A 27,450-nucleotide genomic window follows, 5' to 3' on the forward strand; every position below is an offset into this window, starting at 1 on the left:
CAGCGTGTCATGTGCTGCACTGAATTCACCAGAGGGCAGCTGGAGCCCTTGGCCGCTACACCCCAGGCTGTGGTTTTTATTTAGTTCAATTTAAATTCCATTGTACTGTTTCTTGAGCTTAAGATAGATGATTTTTTTTAATAATGAAGTAAACGTGTGTCCTGTTGTTCTCACAGATACAGCTTGCCCAAGAGGGTTTGCCAGGATTAAAGGTGTTACTTGTGAAGGTGAGTGTATTCTTGGATGACATTCTAAATCTGTAGCACAGTATGTAAATTAACATTCACTCTCACACTTTGGAGATATTTATCATTTTCAAAAACCTTGAAATTTCAATAAAAATACTCCTACTTTAGAATAATACTCTTAGGAAACAGGTTAGAGTGTCCCATTTCTCCTCTTTGTGCTGTTGGATAAATTTTCATGAGGACATCACTAACCCCTAAGGCACAGAACGGCTGGCAGAGGAGCACGTCTGGGCTGTGTTTTATGGACGGGCAAGGCTGTGGTAATTTGCGCAGCTGGTACCTAGGAAATGCAGTGGCTACATTGTGGAATATTTCTGCTTAACTCAAGTAATAACCCACATTGTATTGCAGATTCGCTATGCTACAGAGGAAGTAAGACTACACCTGCTTTTTCTATTTCTAATATCTTTATCCCTCTGCTTGCTTTATTTCCCTGCAGATGTTAATGAATGTGAGGTGTTTCCTGGTGTTTGTCCAAATGGACGTTGTGTCAATAGCAAAGGATCTTTTCATTGTGAATGCCCTGAAGGCCTTACGCTGGATGGAACTGGCCGGGTGTGTCTGGGTAAGATTCATACCCTGGTGTAATTTATGCATGAAACCAGCCATGAATTCTCTTATTCTTTGGGCAGTGACCTGTCCAAAAGCAGTAGGTCTGTAACTGAAAAATTAGCTTTAAATGAGATATTTTGGGGGGAAATCACTAGAGGATATTTTTAAAGCAAATGTATTTAAATGAAATGGTTTCTGCATAACACAGAAAGTTGGTACTGCTCAAAGATTACAATTTCTTTAATCGGGTAATTTAGGCAGATTCAGTCTTTCACACTGAGTCAATGGAATAAGAGAACTTTGTATATTTTCAACATAGAAGAAAAATTAGAGATTAGTGTTTGAAGTTAACATTTCTAGCCTGTTGCAACTTAGATAAGACAGTGGGGAAGGTCATGTGCAAAGATGTGTGGCTTCTGTTGGAAAACATCAACTGATCCTGGTCCTTCCTTTACTACCTTCAGAATTAAATTTTCTTAATGCTCTGTTTTCTAACGATCTAAAATGAGGAAACTCGCTTTTTCAGCATCTTTTTGTAGAAGTGCTTTGGTGACCTTCTTCTTTATCAGTGTTGTGCTTGACTAAACTTGGGTTTCATGATTGAAAAAGAAACTTCTCTTAATACTATATTTTATCAAAACAATTTTTTATTTACTTAAGGGATTTTTTTTTCCAATTTGCTATGAAACAGTAAGTTTTTAGTTTGTAAAATAACTTTATGTAGATTTGAGTTTGAAGTTTAAGCTTGTAGACCAAGCATGAGTAATGGTAGTATTATATTCAGAGATCTTTAAGGTATTTAAATATATCAGTCATTTTTAAAATTACTTGGAAGAAAAGAAGTTTGCAACACTATCCAGTTTAGTTATTATAATTAACAGAAATTTCATTTTAAGTTAATTTTTGATAGCATATTTAAATTTGGATACAAAGTATGACTGTAAAATCATGAGGAATTGCTTAGAAATTATAATATCCAAAGTCCAAATAATAAAGAAAAATTCTTTTCAGAATTTTATTGTTAAATTATCTAAAAAGTTTAGAAAAAAGTGAAATATCTTTTGAAGATGATAAAATAATAGTCTCAGTGTGGTCAAATGGCTAATGAAATCAAGCTGCCTTCAGTAACCAAAGGCTGCAATATACGAAGATATATTATTGATTGTAAATTACCACTCAGCAAAATTAATTCCCAGTAACATCACTCAAAATCAAACCTTTTGTAGTTTTCTAAAAGGGTATATTGGGTTCTTCATCCTTGTACTTTGGTTAAATGTTTTTGTCACTACTTGAATTATGCTACAATAATTAATTGTTGCTGGGGGTGTGAGAAAGTTTCAAGAAGAGATTGGCATATGAAAATGGAAAATATTCTGAGAATAAAGTAGAGGTAAACTACTCTAACAGAAATTTATCTAAATCAGGAGTTCCAAACTCAGATGCTTGAAGGGACTTAGCAGGTAACATAAATGAATGAGCTGGTAATAAGGAGTGGTGGGGACTGCAGAAAACTGTAGAGCACATATACCATCTGAAGGTTTCAGAATTCATATTTTAATTTCTTTGCAAGCCAATCCAAACATTCACAGGCCATATGTGGCCAGTGTGCTGACAGTGTTTTGATTCCTGGTGTAAATATTGATATGGATCTTAGTAGTAAAGACACAAGATTACTCTGCCAGGCTATCATAACTTTTTACATACTTAGATCAAAAGCACTTTTTTTCCCCAACTAATCCCAGAACAGCTCATATTTTAGTGGCACTGAAACATGCTGAAGTTATTTTACTCCTTCTGAAGTGAGCAATACGAAAAAGGGATCATAGGTGATGATATGAAAGAGTGTTGTCACCAGGGACCCTTTTCTTCCTGAAGGTGTCTTGTGAGAATTAAGTAATACCGAAGGAGAACCCACCTTTGCTCTTTAAATGACTGTCATTATGGAGACCATTCCAGGAGGTCAGGGACTGAGTCTCAGCCCACTAGTATTTCTCCAGGGCCTGGCATCATGCCAGGCACTAAACAGAGGCTCAGTTTATGAATGTTCAGTGAGTGCTACAACTTAATCTCAAACTCTGATTTTGCTCTCCGTGTAGATATCCGCATGGAACAGTGTTACTTGAAGTGGGATGAAGATGAATGTGTCCATTCTGTTCCTGGGAAGTTTCGCATGGACGCCTGCTGCTGTGCAGTGGGGGCAGCTTGGGGCACCGAGTGTGAGGAATGCCCCAAACCTGGCACCAAGGAGTATGAGACCCTGTGCCCCCGGGGACCTGGCTTTGCTAACAGAGGGGACGTTCTTACTGGGCGGCCATTTTACAAAGGTAACTCTGTGGCACATTGGTCCCTCTGCCGGAAAACTCACCTTCCACGTTCTTTGAGAATTGATTTTGCTTTAAACGCTTGATTTCTCACTTTATTTTCTTTGTTAAATGTGATTTGTGGCCAACCTTATGGCCCAGGATTATAAATCACCTACATAAGATGGTATTGAAGTAAAGGTATAAAACAGGCTGCTAATCTTGCTTTTCTTCCATCCTTCTACTAGGCTTCTGCTTTCTTAGCACGGCCTGACTAGATGCAGCTCTGGTGTAGCAAAACGTTCTCCATCGCCTCTAAACTCTATAAAACAGATGATCAGAAATAATAAAGGGATCAGAACTCTTCATTAACGATACAGAATGTTTTTCACAATTGAAACTTTTTTGAGTGGCATCAATGTGATCATAGAAAATTTTGATACCCCCCATTTTTACTTGGGTACCTTATTTTTCATCGTGACAGATTTTTAACTTAAAATGATGGACCTACTCTTATCTCAACCAGCTCTGCATTTTGGCTTTGTTCTGCTTTTAGATATCAATGAATGCAAAGCATTTCCCGGGATGTGCACCTATGGAAAGTGCAGAAATACAATTGGCAGTTTCAAGTGTCGTTGCAATAGTGGCTTTGCTTTAGACATGGAGGAAAGGAACTGCACGGGTAAGATGGATCTTGTGTCGTGTTTGGTAAACCTTGGCTCCCTTTCTTTTGCCGTTTGAAAGTACTGCCTTCAAGAGCCCGTCTTCTCACTGAGAACATGCAAACTTCTCTTTTCATTTCTTTTCTCTACACTTAAATCAGTTTTCCAAACAAACTTGTTTTGAGAGACCTGCAAAGTAACATGAAACTGCTATTTGTTTTACGTACAAGAACATCATAAAAATTTGGTTTTCACAACATATGAGTACTAAAACATATAACCATTAAATCAACAATTGTATAAACTCACTATAGTATTCTGTTAAAAATTTTAGTTTGTAATAGGGAGGTTGTAACTTATTTTGCTCATCTGTGAACAGTTTCTTAATAATTTTGCTTCAGTCACCATCCATATCTTTATCCATAACCATTCCCTTTATTTTGGAAAGAGATGAAATTCCAAAATTTTCTATTAGATAGTATGACAAATTACACCAAACACTTGAAATATATCTCCAAAATCTCATTTTCAGAACTCTCTTACTCATGTTCTTTTTGGAACTTTCCTTTTTTTCCGGCCCTCACACCTGCTCCTTCTTCCTGATCTTCGTTGAAATGTCTCTCTTGACTGCTTCCTAACTTCTGTTCCATAAGGTACCACCAAGGCATTTCAGAACTGGCCATCTGGGCTGCTGAGTTCTGCTGCCTTGTCCTTCAACCCTGCCTCTGGTGCTGATCCCTGACTCCTAACCCCCGCAACCACTGTTTTCTGCACTCTGGGCTGCTACAACCTGGCTGGGTCGGGGGGTCTGAGGATTGCTGACAGATCCCTGCATTCCCCTGCAGCCAGCCCTCGTATTAGTGACACTCATAGTCACCTCTTTACGTCGCTTACTGACTTTCTCTCAGCACCCCTCCTAAACCTCTTCTGACCCACCCACCCTTTCATATCCCTTTTTTATTCCCTTCCTTCTTTATTGAGATCAAATCTGATTGGAGTACCCTTCTGTACCCTCCTCTCTGGTAGTAAGATTTCCTTTCCCTCCCACATTCTCTCCTCCGCTTTCAGAGAATGAGACATGATATTCCCCCGCAGTCTTCCAGTTAACTCCTCTGATTTCGCTCTCCTCCCCTCCTCCTGCTCCAAGCCCTCCTCGGCTAGCTTCACTCCTCTCTCTCCCACTTCTCCCCTTCTTTACTGGTTCCGCTCCCTATACCTCCAAACAGTTCAAAAGATCTCCTCGGCCCTTCCTTTCCTTCACGTTACAATTCTATTTTCCTCCTCTTACTTTTCAGCCTTCTCTTTTAACTAGCCATTCACTGCGTAACCTCATGGAATGTTGACTTCCACCCTCCCTCCTTCAGGCGCATATACATACTTCTGAAAAACACCTTTGTTGAGTTAAAAAAAATCTTTCTCTTGGTACAAGTTCTCCTTGACTTCTCTGCCACCAGAACCCCTGATTTTCTTCTCTCTTGGTTTCCATGATACTTCCTGTCACAGTCGTCCTTCATTGACTATGCTGTTGCTTCTCTAATCTTCACAGATTTCTTCTTGCCCTTGGTATTTTCTATCCTTCGGGCGTTTTCCAAAATCCTCTGCTCTCTCAGCATTCTTCCTCTCAAAATTGCGTCTACCATCATGACTTCATGGATGGCCGCTGCTGAGCTGACTCCTAGATGCCATCTCTAGCCCTCTGCTCTTCCTGAGTTTCACTCCCACATTTCTAACTTCCATCTGGACAGTTTCTCTTTGTTTTAGTCTCCCTTTACCACATCCCTCTCCCCAACTTCTTCTGCCTAGGGACTTCTTTGTATGGAATAGTATTACTTCACTCAGGATTGAAGCTTCAAACTTAATTTTGACGTCTTCCCCTCCCAATGGACAAGTGAAAAGTTATGCATATTCTTCCATCGAAATAGCCATTGCAAGTAATTACAGTATTTCTTCTAGACTATTGCAGATGCAGGTTCAGCTCCTCAGGAAACAGATTCTGAGCAGAGATTAGCATGCAGGAAGTTTATTAGGGATTGCTCTTGGGATCAACAAGTAGGAGAGGGAGGAGAAGGAAGCAGAACTGGGCAGAGGGAGAAGTTGGGCTGTGGTGCAGTCCCAATGCAGTCCTTAGCCCATCCCACTGGGAGCTCTGGAACTGGAATGGCCTGTCGGAATTGTCTTGAGTTAGGACAGAGGGGCCAGGCATTTACATACCTGCATGATCAACCTTTGGATACATCTGCCCAGAGAAGGGATATCTGTGGAGAACTGGTCTTCTTAGCTGAGGCATTTCCTGAAGGCAGTTTACATCTTGGGGCTTTCTGCCAGCAACAGTCCCAACAGCTGAGGGGAAATGGCAAGTAAGTCCTTCCTTCCTGAAGATGGAACTGGGCAACATGTCGCAGTATCTACTACATTACAGATTCCTCCAAGGTCTTCTCACCCATTAATTTTCCACAATCAGATCCTTCATTTTCATATCTACAAGGCTGATCATCCTAAAGCAGGGCTTAGATTGTATAACTTCCCACAAAACAACTTCTGTTGACTCGGACAATCTTAGACCCAGATAATGAAGCTCTGAGTACTTCCAATTGTGATTCCACTTATTTTTGGTATGAAATTAACCAAGTCACTTACTGTCTCTGACACTCACCTTCTTTAACTGTATATGAGAGATTTTTGTTGACAACACTGCAGTGTTGTGGGATATAATGTGAAAGGACAGTGGGACAATGGTAGCTGCCGTTCTCCACAGCATTTAAGGCCAATCTTCTGCCTGTGTTTGATGCTCAGTAATCATACCCATCCTACCTGTACTTGCATTAATTATCAACCTCCACAGTCCAGCCACTCTGCAACTTACCGTTCTCTGAAATGCATTGTTTTTCTTCACCTATGCACTTTATCTCTTGCCTTTCTATTTATTCCACATCTTTAAAGTTAGAATTTCTATACAGCCTTCAAGGACCAGTTCAAAGGCCACCTCCTTCAAAATACAAATTCTTGGTAGAGAATAGCTTACACACATACAGGCTTCTGAAAGCCTGGAGTGCAGGTGTGGGCTCTAGGCTTGGACCAGCTGCTTGCAGGAGCTGAGAGACCCCACCCTCACCTTCCGTCTGCTTGGCTCCCCCAGGCCTGTAGTGGTGGAGACATGCACAGGAGATGATCCTACTGCTTCCAGCAGCCTCTGCATCCAGGAGTGAGTCCCTAGGGGGTGTTAGAAACCAGTCTCTGAGCCCCCCTCCCCAACAGACACACACTAGTGATCATGTCTTGCCCTTGTCTCCCAGTAAACACGACTTCAGCCAAAAAAGCAAAAAGCAAAAAGCAGTGCTTGAATCCATGAGACAAGCACTGTGCTCAGCACTTAACAAATCTTGACTCACTTAATCCTATGAGGTGGGTCCTACTGTACTCCCCATTTTACATATAAGGAAATTGAGGCACAGGGAAGTGGATGATTTTCCCAAGGCCCTGTACCTGGTAGATGACAGAAGTGGGATTTGTACCCGGGTGTCTGGTTCCAAAGTCCATATTCTTTACACTGCGACTCCTACCACATCACATCAGCCAAAATTTGTCCCTGTTCTGTCACAGAACTTATTCTGTGTTCTTCATAGGGCTCTTACCACCACTTCCTAGATAGTATTTAAAAAATTAAAAGTAAAAATTAATATGCATGTTCTTAGCAGCTTAATTGAATCAGTGGTTTTTGTTTAAAAGAAAGTACTTACATTTTTTCACTACGGGGTATACTTGGGGAAATAGAGAAAAACCAAAAGCTGGAAGAAAACAGAGACTGAGACTCCTCAAGAGAGCTTGCGTAAGTCATCCACTGACAAATCCTGTGATAGAAAAACTTCAAAACTGAATTCATCAAATTAAAGAGATGCTGGCAAAAGCGTTTTTTCCCACTGTGAGAAAAAAATTTTAAATAGGTCATGTTTTCTTAATCATATTTTATAGACATGACTTCTCTATTTAAAAATCTTAGTTATAGGCATGAGAGATCTCTCAGAGAGTCCTGTTTTTGAGAATATAAATGCTGCTATTGAAGATTCTTATTTACTTTAGTTTATAAAAAGTGACAAACAAATACATCATTTTTCGTTATTTTTATTTTTAAAATTAGATCAGTAGGCTTTTCACATCTGAATGTGACACAAAAACACCAATTGGAGCATTTTCCGTGGCCCTGCCGTATATGTGTGTTCTCTGGCTCAAGATTAGGTGGCCACATCCGCTTCTGAGGCTTGTCTCTCTGTGGTCAGCCAGCCACCCCTGCTCAGAGGCAGCGTCCCCCGCGTGCTTCCCCCAGGGTTGGACCCGGGCTAGTATCGCAGAACCAGCATGACCTTTGTGTCGTGCGCGGGACTTCATCCATGCATCTACTGCTTCCGTGTTTGCCACCTGCCTTGTTCGGCTCATACTGCAGTTGCTCGGTTCATCCTGCTGTTACCATTTCTAAGCCACAAAGAGAAATCCGCAATTCCAGAGTTCTTAAAGGCAAAAAGGCACCACCTGCCCGTTGGCCATGACAGTTTTGGCAGTTGGGAAAGGAATGTGTCTAAGGCCCTGTCCCCATCTAGCTGATCTGCAGACATCCCCTCCTCCTGCTACCTACTGACTTCTCCAATATTTCAAGTGTGCTGCACCTTCACACAGAAGGCCAAATCTCTCTCTCTGTTCTTGAACACTTTCTCATCTCGGTGTCTTTTTTTATTTCTTTGAAACCCTGTGAATTAGACATCGATGAGTGCAGGATTTCACCAGACCTCTGTGGAAGTGGAATCTGTGTCAACACGCCGGGCAGCTTTGAGTGTGAGTGCTTCGAAGGCTACGAAAGCGGGTTCATGATGATGAAGAACTGCATGGGTAAGCTCCTCCCCTCCAGTCTTGAAACAAGTCTAGCACAGACACGTCAGCTCGACCTTGGCTTGTCTCAGAGCTGTTAACAGCACGCTTGGCAAGGAGCTGTGGTGAGAGGGAGAACAGATTTAAATGTCAGACAGGAAATCTGCTCCTAGATAGCTCTTGGGGAGCCTCAACCTCTTGGCGCCTTAGTCGCGGTGAGATATTGAGACTGGGTTCTGTTTATTCATAAAATCTAAAATCAACACAGACTAACTACTCAGGAGGAATTCATGTAGAGTGTATGGCATTGTCAGGTGACCCCAAAATTTATATTCAGTAATGCTAATCCCGTGTGATTTCCCTTATTTGTGTGTTATTATGAACTCTTTTGGTATTGCTCACCTTTTAGCCCACTATTTCATTTTCGGTGGCTTATAGGACTTACTTCATAGGACAGAGTAGGTGATCAGGCTAAGATTTTTCTTTCACTTTAATTAGATGTAGACAGCAATGTACGGTATCTTGGAGTTTAGGATTATGTAAAGCTAATATTGCTTATTTTTACCTCTTGTGATTTTGCTCATTTCATAAAAGTAAATTCCTTGATAGCTCACTATCTTTAAGAGTAGAACTTTTACCATTTATTCACTGATAGTAGAAAAAATGAGGGGAGCATTGTCCCATGTGCTATGAAGCCTGTCTCTTACATTGAGTCACGCTTAGCTCAGATAATGATCCTGTCTCCCATGCCGTATGCGTGAATATTTTTTCCTCAGAGTTCTTTAATGGGTCTCACGTTTTTACCTTGCAGACGTTGACGAATGTGAACGTAACCCTCTCCTTTGTAGGGGTGGCACCTGTGTGAACACTGAGGGCAGCTTTCAGTGTGACTGCCCACTGGGACATGAGCTGTCACCGTCACGTGAGGACTGTGTGGGTGAGTTTGTCTCCTCAGCGTATAAACCCACCCAGCTCAACTGGTAAAGATCATAAAGATCACAGGTCAATTCTAATAAACTTGTTTTTGGCACGTGCAATCTAGCTGATTAAAAGTTAGAAATTCAGAGTCCCTGCATTGGGATTCAGGCTGTGTGTTTAGAGAATGCTTCGGTGACACACTCTGATGAGCTGGCATTCTCCTGGTTACCCTCTTTTTCATGACAAGCACACTTGAAGGGACCCTGAGTGAGGGAGCCTGTGGAAGGCCACATAGTTCCCTCTCCCAGGTAGAACGTTATGGCAAAGCTACTCCTTTTGGAAGGCTGCTCCCTGATAGTTCAGCTCTGCAAACACCTGTGCTTCCACTCCACACAGTCCTCTCTGCATCCCCGTGTCTGTCATCACGGGACCTTCTCACGTGTGTGAGAACACGTGAGTTCCTCCCACTCACTCTTCTCACAGAAACACTGAGGTCTCTTGACTGGCCCTGAGCTCAGCAGGATGGCAGAGGTGGCAGGAAAGACTAATGGTCTTGGAACATTTCAACCTACCATTTTTCATAAATATACAAAGGCCTCTGGGCTTATTGTGTTCTAACTGGCTTTCAAACTTTGATTTAGCCTGTAAACATTTTCTTCACAGAAAATCTTTCTTGAAAGCGTAAGCAAATACAACAGTTTAAAATAGAGCAGATCGCACACCCCCATTTAAAAACGTAATTTAAGCACACCTCCCCACTATACCTATATTTATTTATAAGCCCTATTTATATCACTGTGCTAATGTATTAGGTGAATCTTAAATCATAGACTAAACAGATTTTTTTAAAAGATGAATTTAAAAGTTTTAAATATTTTTATTTCATTTTAATAGTGATACAGAAAGCTTTTTCACACAGATAATTAAGAACATTTATTCCTGGTTGTGATGCAGTGATTCAGAGATCTTTTTCTAAGGTCAGTTTATTTTGTTAATTAGTTTTGATGGATCTTCTAGCTGAAAAAAGTACCCCTCAAAGATACAATGTACAATAGAAGATATATATTTTTGCACATTTAGTAAAATATACATTTAATGATCATAGACATAAATCCACATGTCGCATAGTCTTCTTAGTAATTTTGAGAATTTGGGATGAAGTTCTCATTATGTCTGATTATTTTGTCATTGTTTTTACCTTATATTGTGTCTGACAAGTAACTTGATCAGGAAAAATGTCACTCTACTATTTTCTTGCTGTTCTCTTTTGATTGCATTATTAGTATTGGTTTATATCATGGATCTTTGCAGTTTATTTATGACTCTGGCCCATCTTATAAGGGTTAGTTTATTTTAAAATAGGCAACATAATCTGTAGATCCACCTAAGATGATGAAAACAGATAAACAAATGAGGGCCCTGTTACCAGCCCCTCTGTTTTGTGGAACTAACCATCTTTATTCAGGATACCTAAGTTATTTAGGCTGGGCAAGCATGTCAGTGTAAATTCATGTATTAAATATTAGCGAGCTTCATTTCCAGGATGCACTGGATGTGTGTGATCTAATGTGGTAGTCACTAGCCACATATGGCTATTTAGATTCAATTAAAATTACATAACATTCAAAATTCAATTTCTTAATCATACTATCCACGTTTCAAGTGCTCTGTAGCAGCTACGTATTGGAGAGCACAGATAGGGAACAATTTCATCAGTGTAGAAGGTTCTACTGGACAGCACTGTCGTAGATGGAAACATCAGAAATAGAGATTCCAGCTGTTTCTTTGAAGGCCCCAGGAGAGCATCTTACTTCCCCCTGAAGTACACAAAGTCCTTCGGAGACCACAGCTCCAGTGCAGCACGTTCTTGATCGTTTAAGTGATATGTTTATTGCATAAAACATTAATTCTGCGTGTCTTTTTCTAGATGTTAATGAGTGCTCCCTGAGTGACAATCTCTGTAGAAATGGAAAATGTGTGAACATGATAGGAACTTATCAGTGCTCCTGCAATCCCGGATACCAGGCCACGCCGGACCGGCAGGGCTGTACAGGTAAGGGGAGGCCAGGCGGGGCTGGAACTTGTATTCGTCCAGTCAGCCTAGGAAATTTCTGGTAGTGAATAGACAATGAAGTCGACGGGCTTCCGTTGTCCTGAAAATGAATCTAAGAATGGAGGCAGATCTCTAAGATGCCATGGTTTGGTGGTTTTGCAGAGGCATCTCTGTTTTTGTTATAGAAAACATCCTAAACCCCATAGTTATTGTATTTCTGAGTCCTTTAATATTAGGTGACTGGAGCTAAATGTCACGTGGAATGCTGTCTAAAAGGAAGTAAAAAGAACTAAGACTAATGGTATAATGATAAATCAGCATGAATAGTGGGGAGAAAAATCCAAAGCCATTTAAGCATTATCAGTTTGAAAAAAAGAAAAACTTTTTATCTTTTCTTTTGTTAAGGAAGTAGAAAGTAGCCCTGACAGGTAATGTGGTGGCAATGTTGTTTTCACAGACATTGATGAATGTATGATAATGAATGGAGGCTGTGACACCCAGTGCACTAACTCAGAAGGAAGCTACGAATGCAGCTGCAGCGAAGGTTATGCCCTGATGCCTGATGGGAGATCTTGCGCAGGTACAGAAAGGAAAATACGCAGATTTTGTACACCTAATTAATTTTGTCTTACAAATCTCACTCCAGATATTTTGAGTGGAACTGGATGGAAGAAATATTTTAGCTTAATAAAAACCACCGTTGTTTTCATTTGATGTTAATTTTGTATCATCAGATATTGATGAATGTGAAAATAATCCTGATATCTGTGATGGTGGCCAGTGTACCAACATTCCTGGAGAGTATCGGTGTCTGTGTTATGATGGCTTCATGGCTTCAATGGACATGAAAACATGCATTGGTGGGTACCATAAGAACAGGATAAATATTTACACACACGTATGCATGCACATCCACATGTACATTTATGCACATATATATAAACATGAGAAGAAGAGACTTTTTAGTTATTTTAAAAATTCAAACCATGTATCAGGAGATGTGAAAGCTGAAAAGGCAGAATTATTTGAAAAAATCCTTAAAGACAGTCTATGTATCTGTAGTACTATGTCTTGCAAATAGATTATATTTTGAATTTTATCTGTGTCCTGCAATATGATGCTAAGTTTAAAAGATAACTTTTGAATTCCTAGGATGAACAAGTATTAACCAAGTTATTGAAAATGAATTTTCTAGATGTGAATGAGTGTGACTTAAATTCAAACATCTGCATGTTTGGGGAATGTGAGAACACCAAGGGATCCTTCATTTGCCACTGTCAGCTGGGTTATTCAGTGAAGAAGGGGACCACAGGGTGCACAGGTAGGTCGTAAGCTTGTATCCTCTGTGTTTCAGCTTCTCATATTTCAGAGGCCAACCTTCAACATCCTTTGTTCCCTGGCACCTCTTAGACTGTTCCCCACACCAGGCTGTGACTGTACATAATGAGTAACTGACCCAGAGCATGTGTCATGCATTTGGCTGGTATCTGTGCTAGCACACCATGTCAGCCGCCCTGCCGTGGAGTTGGCTGTGGGTCTGGATGCGGAGTGAGAGAGTAGCTGAGGAGTCTGGTCTCCATGGTTCTGATGTGCTTCTGGCGGCTCTGGCAGCAGCGTGCATTTTCTTAGTAGAACTGTTGCTCAAACAGGAGAATCCTTAAGAAAGGAACACCAGAAGACCTGGAGGGATCCCACTTGTTGCTGGGTTTTGCAGTTCTTCTAAACTAACAAGACTTAATCTAGATTTCTAGTGAGACCCTTTTCCTCCCTTCCTTTCCCCATCTTTTCCTCTCTCCTTCTCTCTTCCCTTTCCATTTGCTTTTGCCCTCTCTTCCCCTTGCCAACATTTCCTCTCTTTTTTTCTATCTTCACTTTCTTTCTTTGCTCACACTGTCCACTTTATCCTTTCTTTAGTAAATGGTTTTAGCCTCTTGCATAAAGGTGGGGGCCTAGGAAATCCCAAGGTCAGTGCTTTGGACCGGGTGTTTCTCATTGCTCAATGTAAGGCCCTTGTATGCTATTTTGTTCAAGGCAGGTCTTGGGTGGCTTAAGCTGCAGCCTAGCCCTTAAGCTGCAAAGTAATGAAATAGTGAAAGAAGGGGTATTCTGCTTGTTCCTCGCTAGTGAGGTTGATGCCAAGCCAGAAGTTGTGTGTGATTTCATGTGTGTGATTTCAGCATCTATAATATGTAATCGTTGAGCTAGGTAGAACAGACTGTTCTTTCTATTGTAGAAAGCTTTGGGGAACCAAAGCTACTTGGTTTATATACACAAATATATGAATGTATGTATGTATTTGTGTATGTGCATATATCTATGTGTATATATACATGAGATTATATAGATATAGATAGGTAAAAGCATCTATTCACTTTCAGATAACATTTCCAGTGAATATTTTTATATATCCTCAAATAAATAGAAAAATACATACTAAAACAATAGTTTTCAGAGACTCTATAAAATATTGTACTAATTCTGAAAATGACAAATGATAGAAATTTTAAAAAGAGAATACAGTATTATTGTAAAAAGTCAGGCTCATTCTTCATAAAAAATATGTAACCAATATTAATAGCAAAGAATAGCAGAGTCTCTTTTTGGGACTAAGATTTCTCTTGACATCTATAATCTGATGCGTCTACGTGGAGCTTTGTCTGGGCCCAGACAGGGGGAAGGCCTGTGGGCTGGGTAGGGGCTGACATGCATATCTACCAGGGGGCAGACGCTGTTGCATCTCCCTTCAACTGGAAAATGGCAATTTCTTCTAGGAAAGGGCTTGTTTGATTTGGATCATGAACTTGTAAATCTTGCTGGAGTCTACGGAAATTAAAGATAAAAGTGATGTTAATGTTTTCTCTGTACAGTTTTAGATATCTTCATATTTGCTTTAAAATTTTAACTATACAGAAATATATTTGGGGGTAGAATTAACTAGCTTGTATTTTATCTTCTTCATATTAACTGTGGTTTCTCAGACGTGGATGAGTGTGAAATTGGTGCCCACAACTGCGACATGCACGCCTCATGCCTGAACGTCCCAGGAAGCTTTAAATGTAGCTGCAGAGAAGGCTGGGTTGGCAATGGCATCAAATGTATTGGTGAGTTTGCAAATGCAAATATTCTTTGCTGAGACACAAAATTCTTAGAGGCTCTTCTTTGCACAGTTATTAATGCACGTGCATGAATAGGAACATGCTCTTCACTTTCATTTATTCTCTTGAAAATCAAAGGCTATCTTTAGTTACAAGGTAATTCCTGCCGGGTTTCCTTTAACCTTGGTATAAACGATCAAAGTACAACAGTATGCCTTGGCATCTGCTTTTTAATGTGTTGTTCTTCAGTAAAAATTATTTGATGTGCAGCCAGAAATCCGAACAGCTGTATGATGAAAAATGACTAATACATTTTTCCAATCTTTTCATAGAGTAATCAGTGAGATTTAAAACTCAGTGAAATAAATGAAGGGAATGAAAAGATTTTTTCACATAACCTGTCTATAGTAAGTGGTCAATACCTGCTTCTTAATAGAGTTCTTCTTCCAGAGAAATCTACATCATTTGTTGGATTCCAAGAGGTCTGGTTTGAAGAAAAGAAAGGGAAGGTGGTTGCCATTCTCCCAGCTTTGTAGTTCTTGAGCCAGTCTACTAAGTCTTTTATAGCTGTGAGGCAGACCACTGGATTTCACCCTTGGTATCATTCATGGTGCTGCTTAATATGCTCAGTGTTTCACATGCCTCAATGATAAAGCATTTTTCCAACTGGTAAGAATTATCTGGTCAATTTAAAATAGAACTAAAGCAAGCTAAACTGACTTCCCTATGATTACTCATTAAAATGTTACAAGCCAGCAGAAAGTATTAAAGGATAGCCTTAAGACCTCTTACAATAATATCAGTTAATTTGAACATAATTTCTCATCCATTCAATTGTTTTATACTTGTCAAATGTTTATGAGCTGACTACAGATTTGAATTATCATAGTTTCCAAATGACTTTATTGAGTAATCTTCTTTGATGACATCATTAAGTCCACTAGCTACCCACTCTAGCCCAGCCATCTCACGTCATTAATCTCACAACTTTTCAGCCATATCCCCATTCCCATTTTTCTAGTCCCATTTGTCTACCATTGTTCTGTCTTCTAGCTTCCCTTTTTTGTGCTTCTTGTCCATCTATCACTCTGGCCAACCAGTGCAAAATAGCCTGACTCCAGTACAAAAGATTTAACCATATCCAGGCTTCTCTACTCCAAAATGTCATCATCCAATTCCATCCACTGTTTTCCATCTCCATTCCCCTGCCCTAGTCACAACCATTCTCTCTCTCTCTGTCTCTGTCTCTCTCTCTCTCTCTCTGCTGGATGCTAAAAGAACCTCTTTATAAGTTTGTTCATTCCCTCTCTGGTCCTCCTACAATCCATTCTCCACATAGCAGCCAGATGAATCTTTTAAACCATGGGTCAGATCTCTTTACAATTGTTATTTTAATCCATTGAATTTAGGATAAAATCTAGCTTCCTTTGCATGGGTTACAAGACCCTACAGCATCTTCCCATTATCTCTCCAGCTTCATCATCCATCACTCTCTGTCTCCTGCATTGTGCTTTGTCACTTTGACCTTCTTTAATTTCTTTGTCACACCAAGCTCTTTTCCTCCTCATTGCCTTTATATTTGCTGTTTCCTCTGCAAGGAATACCCTTCCCTACTTCTATTCAGCAGGCCAACTCTTACCCATCCTCCAGTGTGAAGTTAACTAAAAATTACTTCTTCAGTGGGGCCACCCTTGTTCCTACAGTCCAAATTACATGCCCTTTTTATTCTTTCACTGTACCTTGTAATTTTTCTTCATGATACACGTAATAATATTTAATCTAATTTAACTTTATTTTATTTTATTTTCTGTGTTTAACATCTGTCTTTTCCATTAGACTATGGGCTCTATGAGGTCAAGAATCATATATTGGTTTTCTCATCTATAAAATGTACTTGAAAATTCTATGCTAATTTTCCTGCTCTGAAATTCAGTACTATCTTAGAAATTGATCCTCTTTTAGTGATAAGGGGACTGGTGATAAAATTTACCCTGAGTAAAAGTAAGAAGGAAATCCAGCACTGGTTTTCTTTCAACCATTAAAATTCTAGTTGATTAGATATCTCACAAAATGCTTGAATTCATCATTTTGGCCCATGTTTGTGGCGTGAACATTTTGGAGTGTGGGTCTGCGATCCTAGAGAATTAGAACTGTGACTGTACAGATAAACTGAAACACATTCCATTTGGCCAGTTTACATTTAAATTAAGACAAATGAAAATCTCTCTGACTGTTTAAATGTTGCATTTTCATTTCTGAACTTTATTGCTATGTTCTTTTGGCATGCAGATCTGGACGAATGTTCTAATGGAACCCACCAGTGTAGCATAAATGCTCAGTGTGTAAATACCCCAGGCTCCTACCGATGTGCCTGCTCCGAAGGGTTCACTGGAGATGGCTTTACCTGCTCAGGTGGGTGAGAGTCCTGACGTGTGTTCTGGCATGATTTTCATGGGACACTCTGTGTTTTCCTGATCTGAAGAAAACTGTGGTTAAAGGAGGCTGAAATCACTATCTCTGTTTTTACACTTGACTTACAGGTGAATATGTATCTTTCTCTTACATTAAACACAAAACTTGGAAAATTATCCAAAATATTGGTGAAAGTTTTAAAATATTGACATTTATTACAATCATTTACTGTTAATAGTTATCATTTTCTTGTATTCATTTATAGCACAGTTGTCAAAAATATCAGCTCTGTCTGAATCATACCACCTGGATTCAGATCGTGCCTGTGCTGCTTACAGGTTGTGTAGCCTTAAGTAAATTACTTAACCCATGCGACCTTAGTTTCCCCATTTTAAAATGGGCATAGTAATAATAATATCATTTATTTTTTCTTTTTTATCACTAAATGAATGACATGTGGGAAAACTATTCAGCTTCTTATGATACACTATGTGACCTACCCAATCACTGCTATTTAATGTGTTTATCAAAATCTCAGTTTATCACATGCTATTGAAAGTATTAAATGGAATAAGACAAGTGAAGGGCTTAGAAAACCACATCATAAGAGCTCAATAAATGTTAGCTGCTACTTAGCTGCTACTCATTCCACATTCTTTGAGGATAAAACATCCACTCATTATAGATAAGACGAGATCATCTTGCTGGACACAAAGTATAATACTTTCAAGATTGTAAGATAGGTGTTTCTCAGTTGAATTTCACTACGTACTTTAAACCCATAATTAAAAGATAGACTAATTTTTTCTAATTATTGACATAAAAAACACAGTCTCATTTGCAAATCTCTCTTTAAGAAAACATGTTTATTCAATTTTAAGGCTTTATTACTTTTAAACATTGGATATTCCTCTTTCTTAGCATTTCTCTGCACTGCGGTGGGAAGGAAAGGGCACGGCTTTGGTGTCAGACACAGCTGTACTTAGATCTTGGCTCAGCCACGATTAGCTCACAGTGACTCCTCTGGCTCAGCTGGCTGCTCTTAGCCTCGAGTCCTTCCTCTTCTAAACCTCACAGGATCGGTGAACTAAATGAAAACACGCCTGTCAGGCAACTAGCACACTCTCTGGCAAATATCAGGTGCTCCATAAACAGTGATTTCTGTCCTCCCCCCTTTTTCCATTTGATAGAGTTAAATAAATTGTCTTTACAGTCTATGAATAATGCCCATTTGCATAATTAAGTCCATTTGCATTAATTATATTGTCTATTTGCATTAATTACACTTTAATGAGTGTAATGACATGAAAGAAACTGCTCATTCCCATAGTGTCCCTAATTTGCTTAAAAATACTTGAATTATTGAAAGAATGAGTTGTTTGAATACTATAATATTTTCAAATGACTTAGCACCATTTTAAGATTAATTCCAATGTTATTGGTCATATCTAAATGATGTTGGCATAATACTGATGCATCAAAGGGACCTTGAAGAGAACTAAGACAAATGTGAGAGACACCTGCATGCCTCCTGTTAATCATATGATAATGGAATGTTAGGGTGTAGGTTAAAGAGCTCTACTATCAAGTTGTATACCCTTATTTAGATGAATATGATTAATTGTCATTTCATGTTAATGAGCACTCACTCAAGCAAGTGAAATTGATTAGTTATAGATCAAGGAAAAAATGTATCATGCAATTTGGAACTTAATAGAGGTGTAATTTGCTTTTGCCCACAGATGTTGATGAGTGTGCAGAAAACATAAATCTCTGTGAGAACGGACAGTGCCTCAACGTCCCGGGTGCATATCGCTGCGAGTGTGAGATGGGCTTCACTCCAGCCTCAGACAGCAGGTCCTGCCAAGGTGGGTCACCAGGATTCCAACTCTTTTCCAAGTTGGATCAACCACAGCAAATGAAACCACAAAAAGGGCTGGAACGGGCTCCACCTGGAAGCAGAATACACAGCACATGCTGCACATATAAAAGTCATTCGTTTAAGCATGGATTATTTTGCCGAATGAATAATGATGAAGGCGGCTTTCATCTCTTATGAAGTTTTCCTGGCCAAGAGCCAATAGTTGGAAGTTCAGCTCATTCTTTTTTCTTCTTTTTCTTTTTTTATCACTAAATGAATGACATGTGGAAAAACTATTCAGCTTTTAAAATATGATATATTACCTACCCCAATCACTGCTGTTTACTGTGTTTATTAAAATCTAAGTAGGTCATTTTTTGGCATTTACCCTCATGTTTTAGTCTGCTGTCTGTATGTCAGGGACTGGAGGTTCTCGTTAGGGACTCATCAAGGACTGCATCTCTTGCCTAATAGGAATGTCTCCTTCTTCTAAGTTATGACATCATCCCCTTTTCCTAGAAATCGGACTTTGTAACTAGTATGGTATCTTTCCAAGAAAAAGAATTTGTATTTCTTTTAAATTAGAGACTAAGTTCACTTTACATATAGTTTGGGCCATCATTGTCTTCATAGGGAGGACATGAAAATACAAACAAAGAAAGGAAAAAAATTGAAAACAGTTCATAAACCATAAGGCCTTAACAAAATTAGGGATTCATAGAAAATCTTTAAAAAAACAGCTCAGGCTAACTGCTGGGTGAAGCTTATAAAAGGAAACCAGGTTACAGGCTCTCCTTACACTAGTGTCTAATCAAATGAACAGAAATAGTCAACACCAGCATACACATACACACACACACACATACACACACACACAATTCACCAGCATCAACCAAACAAAAACAAATGATACAATCTGGGCTGGTTCAGACTAGAGCCTCTCTCTGCCCCACTACCAGGAGTTGCACTGAAGAAAGAAAGTGTGCCTAAAAGATCATGGAATTTTCCATAAATTTCCACCAATTTTGAAAGAATCAAAACACGAGAATGAATAGTAGGCTCTGGGGAAGATGATCTTAGAAACTGAAAGCATTCATGCTTTTACATTGACCTGCTAGATTGGGCAGAATCTACTTCATTTTATACAAGGCAGCTGTAGAGTGAGCTTCATTTTTTTTCCCCAGCCCTGGTTTCTTCTAAGCACTGAAGCCAATTAGTAGAAAATGTGAGTCAGTGTGGTCATGGAACTACATGATTTATTACTCATGTCAACTTGACAAGAGTTAGTGGGAAAAGGAGCAAGTCAGCAGTAGCCAGATACTTTCACCAACATAAAAACTCAAAATGAATTCTTTATACATAAGACAGAATTTCCCCTTCATAATTCTATTCCTGTATCTGTAGCCTAGGCCCTTCCAAAACTTCTCTCCAGACCTCCCCCAAGGTGATGCTAAAAAGTTTCTACTTGCGTCACATGTTGGTTTCTCATAGTATGTTATTACCACAGAGAGAAATCCCAGTTGCCAGGGAAACTGAGAGTGACAAACATGCAGTTTACCTTCAGTTAGACCCTGTGCTCCATTTAGCTAAATGCCAACTTTTGAGATCCCAAAAATATAATTCCATGGTTCTGCCTTTTTCTCCTTGTTTTTGTTTTCTCTCTTCCTACACGATCTGGCTCATCTGGGCAGTTTCTCCTGAATTTGCTAATTTAATTTCTTGATGTCTTCCCATCTTATCATAAATATATGCTCCTCTGAATTAACTCTCTGATTCAACATTTTCCACTCAGCATCTACTTCTCATCGCAAATTCTCAGAACTTTCTATAGAATCCAAAAAATTGCTGGAGTTGGCCTTTTCGCAGTGTTCTCCACCAAAATGGGAGAGTGCAAAACCTGGAGGAAGCTCCTCAGAGACAAGTTAGGGCTCCATCAGATGGAGTGAACTTAGATAACAGACCATTTGGTATAATATCTGAAGAGAGAGCAGAGGCCAGGTTCATCCACAAAGAGCGCACACAGCTGCCTGGAGCTCTTCCCGTCCATGTTTCCCCCTGCCCCCACCTTGTGAAAGATTGGGCTACAGAACAGCAATTTTAAATGAAACCCATACCCCAAGCTGTCTTCCAAATAAAGCCTGGATAAAGAAGGGAGGTTGTCAGGAAACTCTATCTAAATTATATCAGAGTATAGAAAAACTCTTGAAAGAGCTGACCAAGTAATGTGTACACAAACTGAAAATAAACCATGGCAACTATGCAGGCATCCTATGGAAACAACAGAAAAACAACATACAAAAAGCTGATAAAGAACCAACCCAGAGTAGAAGAAATTTAAATTACAAGATATAACTATCTCAAGATAGCACTGTAGGATGACTTGTCTAGTCTAGCCTAAAATGACATGCCTGGTCTGCATTCTCAGAATATGAGGTAATTTGTGTACAAAAATGTCCATCCTCTTCCTGTGAGTAGAAATACAGATGATTTCTACAGCTGTACACACACATATATGCCTTCATTTCCATATAAATGAGGAGTAGTAACTTCTCGTTTATTGACTTTGAGTTAAAGCTTCATGGAAGAGTTTCATAAACTGATTTTATGACTTCAATTCAATAGAGATATTTTAATGAAATTTGTAAGAATGTTGGGTAATGGATGGTCTTATTATGTGCTATTGGAAAAAAAACTCTTTCCCTGTTTATGACTGACTTTATGATAACAGATAAAATTACAAAATAAAGAAGTTTAGAAAAAGTTAAATTATTTTAAGCATATCTTTAATATTTAAAATATTATATTGTATATTTTATATGTTCTAGATGTTTATAAGACATCTGCTGTTTGCACTAAATTATTATAATCTTTGAATTTGTTTTTATCTTTCATTCTTTACAATCTTCTTCCTTTGACATGTTCATATTTAATTTTTATATTTTTTATGCCTTAGACCAATTTTTTTTATTTATGTTATAACCCAAGACAGTTGAAATATTGTCAATAAAATAAAATAATATTTCTTTTATATCTTTGTTCCATAGATGAGCATTAGTTGCTTGCTATTTATGTGACCTACCTAGTTAAAGAAAAAGAAAATTTTTTACTGCATTAAAATGTCTGGGAGGTAGAAAAATTCATTAATGCAATACATTAAATCAAAATGTCTAAACAAGAGATTACCGTGTCTTTTAATCTTCAGATATTGATGAATGCTCCTTTCAAAATATTTGTGTCTTTGGAACATGTAATAATTTGCCTGGAATGTTTCACTGTATCTGCGATGATGGTTATGAATTGGACAGAACAGGAGGGAACTGTACAGGTATGGCCAGTTAACGGCTCAGTTGTGTTCTTATTAATTGAAATGAATATTTTGTGCTAAGTATAACAATCTCTCAAATTTCTGCTTGGCCTGCTTATGCCTTGAGTTGTGCATTTTTTTGAAGAAAAAACAAAAACGTTCTGATACATTTACTTTTAACTATGGAATTGATCCATCTTTATATAAACAACAATATTAAATACCTACCATGAGACTAGGAAAGTAGTTCTTTGTATATATTTGTGTATGTTCATGCATATGTACATATAACATATACATAATTTTAGTTAAGCAAACAGTGCCGTAATTTCTTCTTCTTTAGAATTCCAACATTTAATTATTATTTATCTATTAAGGATAGTAAATGATATTATCATGAATACCATGTGATTGATCCATGGAGCCTGTTTTAGGTATATACAGGATTTAATCTTTACTTCATGGTGCTGAATCCTTCCTAAAGATCTTTAGTCTACTAACTTTCAAAAGTTCCACCAAATTCTTTGGAAGAGCCATATGCATGGAGAAAGTAAAGATTTTAACGTGGGCATTTTAAATGTTTTTCCTAGATATTGATGAATGTGCAGATCCCATAAACTGTGTAAATGGCCTGTGTGTTAACACTCCTGGTCGCTATGAGTGTAACTGCCCACCTGATTTCCAGCTGAACCCCACCGGCGTGGGTTGTGTTGGTAAGTGAAAGCTATTTGAAACAAATAGAATTATATAGAGTTAAATCTTCAGAGTCTCTTGGTAATGAACAAAATTTGAAAACCAAATAGCCCTTCACCTTAAAAAACTCTAGATTACCAAAATATGTGGTCACTTTATTGTGTTTATCTTCCAAGTCATATTTTGAAAGAGGAATTTTTGAGACCTCTGCTCCAGCCTCCTCCTCTCACAGACTTAGTAACCAGGGCTCACAGAGGCACAGTAATATGTTCAAGGTCTCAGAGCTTGCAGATGGCAGAGCTGAGTCTGGGTCCCCAGCAGCCTGGCTCCCTGTGCAATGCGTTGGCCAGGACAGCCCAAAGTGGTAGAGCTACTGGAATATACATTTCTCTTTGCTATGAGAAGAGTCATGTGGCAGTGAAATAAGTGAAGTGATGAGAAGAGAGGAATTGGAGAACTGGATTTCATGAGCCAAACCACTGGAGTGAAACAAGTTGGAAGATTGGGGAAAAGCAGGGATGGCAGTAATGAAGGCTCAGAATCTCTCATCACCATTCCAGACGGCTCTGATCTGTAGAATATAATTGTCCAGCTTTTGCCATCTGCCCTGTTTCTGCCCCGTAGTGAGTGTTTACCTAGAGGAGTAAATGGTCTGGAGAATTTCCTAAGAGAATACAAAGGAAAATTCCTGGCTTTAGTAGAAATCTGCCTGCCATCTTCAGTGTCACTTTTCCTGGGGGCCTGCAGTGTATGGAGGGCATGTTTGCTGCTCTGATTGATACACAATTTATATATTGTTTTCAACTTTTAGAGAATATATTTAGTCGTGATTTATGGCTACTCCAAGTTCTGACTTTTTCATTCAAAACCATTCATTCAGTAGATACTGAGTGCCTTCTATTCTAGGGGCTAGAGCTGCAAGGTGAACAGTGTAAGCAAATTCTCTGCTTTTGTGTTAACATTCTGGTGGCAGAGAGAGAGATAAAAGCAAGAACCCTTTCTGACACTGGAGGTGGTTAAGGAGAAGTGCTATATTATGTTGGGATGGGGGAGTCGGATCCTCGAAGGAGGGAGCAAGCCAACTGGACCTCTGAGAGGAGAAGCCTCCCAGCAAAAGGAGCAGGCAGTGCAAAGGGCCAGGGGTAGGAGGATACTGGTGTTGGAGACACAGCAATGAGGTTGTGCAGCAAGAGTGGAGTGAGTTGGGGGCAGGGTGTGAGGAGAGGAGTCAGAGAAGGAGCAATAATCCAGATCACAAAGTGGTTCTCAACTCTGGATGCACAGTAAAATCCCATTTGGAACCTTAAAAATATGGTAATGGCTTCTTCACCCCCAGAAATTGAGTCACTGGTGCCTCAGTATTTCTTAAAATCTTCCTTGGAGCAAAGGCTATGATAATAAAAGGGGAGTACAGATGGTCCCCGACTCACCATGTTTCGACTTACAGTTTTTCGACTTTACAATGGTGCAAAAACAAAATGCATTCAGTAGAAACCATACTTTGAATTTGGATCCTTTCCCAGGCTAGTGATAACGCAGTGCGATACTCTCATGATGCTGGTCAGAGCAGCAAGTCACAGCTCCCAGTCAGCCACACAATCACGAGGGTAAACATCCAATACACTTACAACTGTTCTGTACCCACACAACCATTCTGCTTTTCAATTTCTGTACATAGTATTCAATAAAGTACATGAGATAGTCAACACTTTATTATAAAATATGCTTTGTGTTAGATAATTTTGCCAAGTATAGGGTAATGAAAGTGTTCTGAGCATGTTTAAGGTAGGCTAGGCTAAGCTATGATGTTCGATAGGTTAGATGTATTGAATGTGTTTTTGACGATATTTTCAGCTTACAATGGGTTTATCAGGATGTAACCCTATCATAAATTGAAAAAAATCTGTAGTCCATAAGCTAAAAAACATAAGCAAATGCCCAGAACTGTTGGTAATAAGAAAAAAGTCAAGTTAAAACAACCATATAAACATCACTTTATACCTACTAGACTGGCAAAAATCAAGAAATCTGGATAATATGAAGTGTTGATAAGGACCTGGACCTCAAGGAGCCCTCTGTTCTGCTGGTAGAAGTGTAGACAGGGGCAGCCCAGCAGAGAATATTCTTGCACAACAGTACTCAGATTAACTATCAGCATATAATGGATTTGGCTTTTTAGTTTCTTTTCAGATCAGTTCTAGCTGTTTATATATGGATTGATACTTCCTGGCTTTATTCTTTCTTTGAGATCTTCCAAAGAACAAAGACTCATTCTATCTCACAAATACCATAAGAGTCCATTGGACCCTTTTATCAGTCTCAGATACATTATGAGATGTTAGTGATGTCACTTTTCCTTTATCTTGAAACGTTTTGCCATTTTATTATGCTAGTTTTTATTTCATCATTACTCATCAGTTGTGCCCAATGATGCTAAAAAGAAAGATGAAACTAATAAGAAAATGGAAAATTGTGGTAGCATCTAGCAGGATGATGCAGTAGTGAAATAAAATGTCACTGTTGCATCATCCTTCAGTTTTCCTGCTCTGTTACCCAAAGGATTGCATTATCTTTCGAGAAGGTATGAAAAAAGACTGGAGACACTGTATTCGGCATGTATTTGATGCTACATTTGAGCATTTATTGAACACAGTTGAGAATTCAGAAGTTTTCACTTTCTGGCCCTAATGGCAGAGAAGAAATTTGGTAGCAGACAACATTCACAGTTGTTAGGTGGATCAGAAGATGAAAGCAACAGAGACCAGCAGCACTCTGGTTTAGATTCTAAAGATGATGGTGAAATTGATCATATGAGCAAAATGCTGACTGTGAGTCTTTGGAGGTCAATGTCCTGGATGAAAGTTTTCAAACTTAAGAATCAATGAGTGAGTGAAAAATATACTTCTATAGACAAAAGAAATATGGTAACCTTATCTCTTAGTCAATAGGAAGAACTTCAACACCCAACATTGGGCAAGTGCCTGACTCCTCCGACGTTCTTGTATTCTTTCATATTTTATTATATTTCTATACCAAAACTTAGTTGATATGGTTCTTGAGTTGACAAATAATGAAGGCAGGTGTTTATACAAAGGTTATTGGAATTAAATATGTGATGTGGAAATAAAAGAAAATCATTGGATTGCTGATTCTAATTGGTGTTGATAGATCTAAAAATGAAAAGGTTTTCCAGCAAAGAAGATAGCTTTCCTCTCATCAACACAATTATGAGCTGTCAGAGTTTTCAAAAATTTCTTCAGGTATTGTGTTTTAATGATACAAGAAGAAGAAGAAGAAGTATTGATAAGATAGAACCTGTTAGAGATATTTTTGAAATCTAGACTCAGTTTTTACAAAATGCGTATGTTCCAGATTAATGCACGACAGCTGACAAGCAATTAATTGCACTCATAGAACCATTTTGGGAATATATATCTTCCAAACCAAAAAAATAGGGAGTAAAAATTTGAGTTAGCCATTATTAAATTCTCATTAAAATTTCTACTAAAGTTGTTTCACTATGCCTTTTTTCTCCTGTGAATTATTTTCAAAATGACTTACAAATATAAAAAAACTTGAAAGGTCCATTGGATGCAGATGGTAAATGACAATGACTATTTTTCCTGATACTGGAGGATAAGGATATGCAAACTCTGTGAACCAGCAGTTCCTCTCCTGCCTCTCTAGAGGCCAAAGAAAGAAACTCACAGGCCCAAGCAGAGCCATTGGTAAAGATGCTCATGGCAGCATTGTTTGTGATGGCAGCTATTTAGGAAGCATTTTTGTAGAGTGGATAGATTTTTTAAAAATGACAGGCACCATAGAGTTGACAAATTGGATGTTATAAAAATGGAATGAGATATATGACAAAATATCGTTTATGTAAATTAAAAATGTGTGCATGAAAAAAATAATTGTTTTGCAAGAACACATACAAAAAATAATAACATTAAACATTCAGATGGTTGAGTAGTGGACAAGGAATGGGAATGGAGAATAAAGATAAAAGAGAGAGAATGGGAGGGGGAGAGGAAGGTCGAATGAATACAAACCTAGTAATAGAGAGACCATGAGTTAACTCATCTCTCTGCACCTGAGATACAGCAACAAAAACAAAATTAAAAAATGAGAAAAAAATAAAGTAAAATAATAAAAAGCTGCCCAAGAGATTCTAATATGCAGCCAGGAATGAAAACTACTTTATAGACTGTGATAAGGACTTTGGATTTTTACTCCCATTGAAATGGGTGGCCACTGGAGGTGGCCTGACCTAAAGTAATGCTTCTGAAAGATTATTCTGGATATGGTGGGAAAAATAGACTATAGTTTGGTCAAGGATTGAATTCAAGAGATGAGTCGGGAACCCATTACAGTAGTCCAGGTTGAGGGATGATGGAGACAGTGGTAAGTAGCAAGATTCCAGCTTTATTTTGAAAGTAGAATTGACTTTATTACTGGATTGAATAAGGGATGGCAGTAAGGAGTCAAAGAATGA

At 38.7% G+C, this 27,450-nt stretch overlaps 1 protein-coding gene across 1 annotated transcript in view; it reads left to right on the forward strand.

Annotated features, from left to right (window-relative positions):
• The window catches only part of FBN2 (fibrillin 2), a 235,207-nt gene that overhangs the window by 160,805 nt on the left and 46,952 nt on the right, over nucleotides 1–27,450 (forward strand). The window contains exons 22-36 of the mRNA XM_046665362.1: nucleotides 177–227; nucleotides 688–813; nucleotides 2,897–3,124; nucleotides 3,657–3,782; nucleotides 8,512–8,640; nucleotides 9,431–9,556; nucleotides 11,465–11,590; nucleotides 12,048–12,170; nucleotides 12,325–12,450; nucleotides 12,786–12,911; nucleotides 14,569–14,691; nucleotides 16,975–17,097; nucleotides 18,840–18,965; nucleotides 22,161–22,283; nucleotides 22,853–22,975. Of these exons, the coding sequence (XP_046521318.1) occupies nucleotides 177–227; nucleotides 688–813; nucleotides 2,897–3,124; nucleotides 3,657–3,782; nucleotides 8,512–8,640; nucleotides 9,431–9,556; nucleotides 11,465–11,590; nucleotides 12,048–12,170; nucleotides 12,325–12,450; nucleotides 12,786–12,911; nucleotides 14,569–14,691; nucleotides 16,975–17,097; nucleotides 18,840–18,965; nucleotides 22,161–22,283; nucleotides 22,853–22,975 (1,905 nt within the window). The remainder of the gene's footprint in view (nucleotides 1–176; nucleotides 228–687; nucleotides 814–2,896; nucleotides 3,125–3,656; nucleotides 3,783–8,511; nucleotides 8,641–9,430; nucleotides 9,557–11,464; nucleotides 11,591–12,047; nucleotides 12,171–12,324; nucleotides 12,451–12,785; nucleotides 12,912–14,568; nucleotides 14,692–16,974; nucleotides 17,098–18,839; nucleotides 18,966–22,160; nucleotides 22,284–22,852; nucleotides 22,976–27,450) is intronic.

The sequence above is a fragment of the Equus quagga genome, chromosome 7 (assembly GCF_021613505.1).
Source record: "Equus quagga isolate Etosha38 chromosome 7, UCLA_HA_Equagga_1.0, whole genome shotgun sequence".
NCBI classification, from domain to species: domain Eukaryota; kingdom Metazoa; phylum Chordata; class Mammalia; order Perissodactyla; family Equidae; genus Equus; species Equus quagga.